General features: G+C 37.1%; 1 protein-coding gene across 1 annotated transcript in view; it reads left to right on the top strand.

Moving 5' to 3' along the window:
- The window catches only part of LOC103903117 (leucine-rich repeat-containing protein 9-like), a 35,446-nt gene that overhangs the window by 28,518 nt on the left and 1,702 nt on the right, over window positions 1–5,226 (top strand). The window contains 3 exon segments of the mRNA XM_009284291.1: window positions 565–698; window positions 2,319–2,427; window positions 2,785–2,924. Of these exon segments, the coding sequence (XP_009282566.1) occupies window positions 565–698; window positions 2,319–2,427; window positions 2,785–2,924 (383 nt within the window).

The raw sequence follows: 5,226 nt of genomic DNA, 5'->3' as shown, positions 1-5,226 counted from the left end.
TTAGTTAGTCATTTTGGGGTAGAACCTTTTTTTGTAATAGTGCCTAGCACAATAGTGTCCTGGCACATTGCTAGGTTCCTGAGGCAAAATAGCTCTTTAACAAATCAAGACCCAGCTGATCAGACTTGTTAATATGTGTGTAATCTCTTCGTATACAGACAACTCCATTGTCTGTTTTTGTCTCTCTTTAGTCATTTTGGGGTAGAAATTGCCTTTTTTTGTAATAGTGCCTAGCACAATAGTGTCCTGGCACATTGCTAGGGTTCCCGAGGCTTTAACTATAATTTTGGAGCTTAATCATTTCTAACACCTATGAAATTAGTGTACATTACTTACAAATTTATATTGTAAACTGAGAGAACACAGACTATCTCCATTAATCTGTTCCATAAGAAAACAGTCATCCAGGTCTGCTCATATAAAGACAAAATAACACTTTTTAAATTACTTTGATTTTAAACATTTTTAATTCATTGAATTGTAAAATGTTTTTCTGTCTATATTACTATGATAGTTCTAGACCTGCATTAATATAGCAGACATCACTTCAAAAGCATTTAAAAGGAGCCAACAGAAGGAGAAGGTGCAAAAAATTTGCTTGGAGGCAAACTCACCTCTGACATGATTGCAGATAGACTGGGACATTCAGACTTCACAGAAATGCAAGAATTAAATTGGACAGCTTCTAATCAGGTGCAGTGATTTTCAGAATTGCATTATCGATTAAAAGTAGCATCTAATATTGTGGATAGAACATGAAAATCTAAAGCTAGAATCTGTATTTAGCAAATATGCCTGATAATTCCCTAGCATTTGTCAGCCAAATTCCCTTGACTGATCCATAAAATAAGTCTAATTTTTCATCACAAAGGGTTATTTTCCGCAGTTTCATTGAAGAAATATTCTTTCTCTAGATGCTTCCATTCTTCATTTAGGGAGTGGTGCTGCCTGCACACAGTTTGACAGAAAATGTCTGGCTCCAGACCAAGTATATCTAGAAGAGAGATTTTATTTGATCAAAACCCATCTGATCTGATTCCTTTCAGAACAAATTCGGCCAAAGTGAGAACAGACATGTATGTGTGTGCAGTGCTGCTTCTGCAATCTTTTGATTTCTGAAAAAGCTGCCTTGTCTACTGTAGATCTACAGGAATTTAGAGCAAGAATGACCTGTGATTGGTTGCATTAAGTGCGTCCTTAACTGAACACTAGTATGTGCACCCAGTGGGACACTCACTGTTCTGCCACAAAAGTATTTTACACAGCACTTGTCATACTTGTTTGCAGACATCACCCCCAATATTAATTTTTAGGAAAGCATTTCTATAGGTTGTATGTATGTATTTGTCTTCTTAGAGACATATTTATATTTTATTCTTTCCCAGTATCCTGCATCTGTCAGTGAAAGTCCCTACCTGATGTAACATATGAAGACAACTTTAATGGCACAGTCCACGATCTTCATCTTTTGATCTTAAATAGCCTAGAAGGCCTTCAGCAACAGTATCACCGTGACAGGAATATCAGTGTCAATACTCTAGTGGAATTGAGTAGGTGTTGCTCATAAAGAAATTGTAACTCCTTTTAGTTTGACTCAGTTTCAAGAGACTGCTTTAAGACATGAGGACAGATACAAGTATTTAAACATTCTTGTCGGGATTATTTTCTGCAAGGACATTCATTCCCTGGAGGCTTTGTTGTAAAAGGTAGTAGAACAACAGTATAACACTGACTATGTGTCTTTTAAGGTATTACAATTGCAAGCCTTGAATTTCTTGAAGAGATGTATCAGCAGCACAGTTACGAATTCCTAAAAATTACTTGAGGAGTGTCTCTCTGACCAATAGAGCATCCTGCTTCTACCATTAAGAAGTAACAAGTACCTTGCAAGCAGGCTTTGACACAGCTGAGGTACACAATTACAATCTGTGTGCTGCTTTGGCAGGCCTCAGAGTAAGTGGAGAATGGAGTACTCCATCTGAGCACTTGCAGCTCCAGTGCTGCTGGAAAGCAATGAAAACAGCCTAAGAGGTACAGAACTGGAATTTCAGTAATGTGATATAGAAGCAAACAGAGCAGACTGTTGAAAGCCCTTGCCTTTGGTGTCAGAATCAAATCAACTGTTTACTCCTGGAAAAAGAACTGTGAATTTGTTGTGAGATTTTCATTAGGGTGCTTCTTTCATAGGAGCATGTTGCATTTCTTACCCCAAAGCCAGCATGTTATGGATCTTCTCATGCTATATATCTCATTTCTATATTATTTTTCTATGTTATTTGTATTCTAAATCCATATTTGTCCTTTTTTACCTAATTCAGCGCTGTAGAGCTGGTGCTAGCAGACCAGTTTAGAAATGTCTGTGGCATGAATTTACAGAACAATAATCTCATGTCTTTCAGTGGTTTAATCTTCCTTCCTAATGCTAAGGTGGGTTCATGACACAGTCTTTTCTATTTTTCGTAATAATATTAATGATAAACTAATTTCCTTTGGTTGAAAATACGGTCTTTAATCTCCTTTACTATCCTGTTGTTCGTGGGGTTTTGGAACAACAGCAATCAATCAGCACAAAGCTGATTGCAACCACTGTTTCAATTTCACAGTATTGTTGCAGTAATCTGATCCAAAAATCAATGAATTTCACCAAACTTTTTGAAGCACTTTAAACTGACCAATCATCTTTCTAAAGATCAAATTTCTGAATCAGAAAAATGTAATTGGCAGTTTTGCTGATGTGTTAGCAGAGAAACATTCTGTTTGATTAATTATGTTTCCTTTTTACAGGTATTGTGTCTGAACTACAGTCATATTGAATCAATACTGCCTGGACAAAAGCTCCCAAATCAGGTAACAAATAGGCAGCAGCTGTACTGAAACCTGGCCTCTCATGGCTATGGACAGGAAGGACTTGCCAAAGAAAGCAAGTACCATCGGCTTTTAAAATATACTTTTATCTCTCCTTTACTCCACTGAGGAGGAAGGAGGTGTCTTCAATGTCAGTAGCTTTGGATCTCCCTTTTTTTTCCCCTCCTAGCTTGAAGAAACCCAGTACGTTTTGTTTGTTTGTTTGTTTTGCACACATATGGTATGTTTGGCTTCATCTAGTTGGCTTTTCTTTCCTAAGTTCTTTGTGAACAACTTGAAGGCCACTTCTTCATCAAACTAACTATACCAGGCTGCTGTCGTCTGTTCTTTGGATCGTATCACATAGGTGGTTAGGCATACGTTGAATCCTACAAAGGATTTCATTTTGAGTAAGGGAACCACCTACCTCTCTCTGGCTGCTGGTTTGATCTGGGAGGGCGTGGACATGTCTCTCTGATCGGACTGATCATTGATATTCTGTTTTCATTCTTTACTTAAATTTGTACAACATTACACTACAAAATTTTAGGAATATATTCAGATAGTGAGGAATGTATTGAGATAGTATTTCAGTCCCTTGAGCCTGACCTGTGAAAATTCAGCTGTCTTACACTGTATAATATTCTGATGGCACTCACAACCCCTTGTTAGAATCAATGAGTTCAGCCAGTTCAGACTACAGTACCTTTTATGGGCATAAAGAAGGCTTTTGTGTATTCATCCAAAGTTCTTCTGCAATGTTGTGTGTAGTCTAAGCAGTCATTCATCCTGCCATTAAACCTCCTTTCCTTTGCTCATTTCATAAGTGATATTCTTTTCATCATCTTCTGAAGGAGGCGGTCATACTTCTTTCTTCTTCCTTTTGCCATCAACATTAGATCAGCCTGTGTCCTAAAGAGCATTTTCAAATTACCTTTCAGTTTGCATTTCTCATCTGTGCATTCTTGCAGGACTGAAACTTCCGGGACCTGTCAGGATTCATTTACTTATTTCTGCATGGATAAGGCAACATCCATAGTCAAATTCGGTTCTATCATATCAGACAAGACTTGCAAAGTCACCATGCAGAATTCCCTCTATGCATTGGTCAAGTTTTATAAAATTAACAGTGACAGAGCATCAGAGAATCCTGCAAAACCTAGTTGTTGTGCGCATACTTCTCAAGACTTCACCCAGCTCATCTTTTCTTCATTCTTTGCATATGCTCAGCATCTGGAGTATGGGAAAAACATGAATTTGTTTTCAGATTTTCTGGGGAAAATGGATATTGGCAGAAGCACACATGGATATGGGCTGTTTGGGCTTCCATCATAGTGTGACAAATTTCTGCGCTCATTTTGCTTATCTGCTTCCTCATGAGAGGTGAACATTCTTTATACAGACTGGGGCCTCAAAAAGGACTTGAAATAATTCTTCAGTAACTGTAGGAATGTCCTTCTTGTTGATGGGAGGGATTTTTTTACACTAATGCCTTCTAGTTTCCTCCCCTTTTGCTTTTTGCAGGCCACTGAAACTTGGCCTGCAAGTCCCAAACTTAGTGCAAGTCAACATAAATATTCCATGATGTTTCTCAGCCAGCTTTTTCGTATGTGACTTACTCAGAGTCACTGATTTAAACATGTCAGATTCTAGCTCAGTAGCTGCTACTTAACAACCTTTAAGTCAATACTGGAATGGAAATTATTTCATTATTACTGTGTGATATGAATAACATTGCCCTTTTTTTCCCCACAAATGCAGCACAAAAGTATTTAGTGAACAACTATGCTTCATTTCAGGTTTATTGATACTTCTACCATCTTCAGCTAGTAATGATCCAATACCATTGTCAGGATTACTTTTGTTATTGATATATTTTCAAACTCTTTCTTACTGTTCTTAATGCTACAAGCCATTGATGTCCCCTTGTGTTCATTTGCTCTTTTCATCAATTTTTTGCATGTTTTTACTTCTTACTGTCAATGTCTTTATTTTTCCATTTATTATGTCTGCTTTTAATTTCCCATTAAGTGGATACTCTTTTTTTAATGACTGTTGCCTTCTTTCTCAATTGTGAGATATCCTAGGAACAAAAATGTTCTTAAACATTCCCCAGATCCTCTTGACACTTTCTTCAGAAGTTGAATTAGCACTTAATTTTTGTAGCCTTGTGAGATAAGCCTGTGTAAAGCATAAAATATACATGAGGTATTTACACATCTCAACACAAATTAATATTACATATTCACATACAGTTTGGATATTGTTTTATTTGTGATGTGTGAATGTAATCAAATCACTAGCTGCTCAGCAATCACCAATATTTAGTGTTTTTATGGAAGTTGAGGTTGCTAAGCACATTGTTTCATTAGCTGGGTCGTA

This window comes from Aptenodytes forsteri, unplaced genomic scaffold (genome assembly GCF_000699145.1).
Source record: "Aptenodytes forsteri isolate BGI_AS27 unplaced genomic scaffold, ASM69914v1 Scaffold410, whole genome shotgun sequence".
NCBI lineage: Eukaryota > Metazoa > Chordata > Aves > Sphenisciformes > Spheniscidae > Aptenodytes > Aptenodytes forsteri.
Note: the sequence above shows the minus strand (reverse complement) of the source record. Positions and strands in the feature narration are given on the sequence as shown.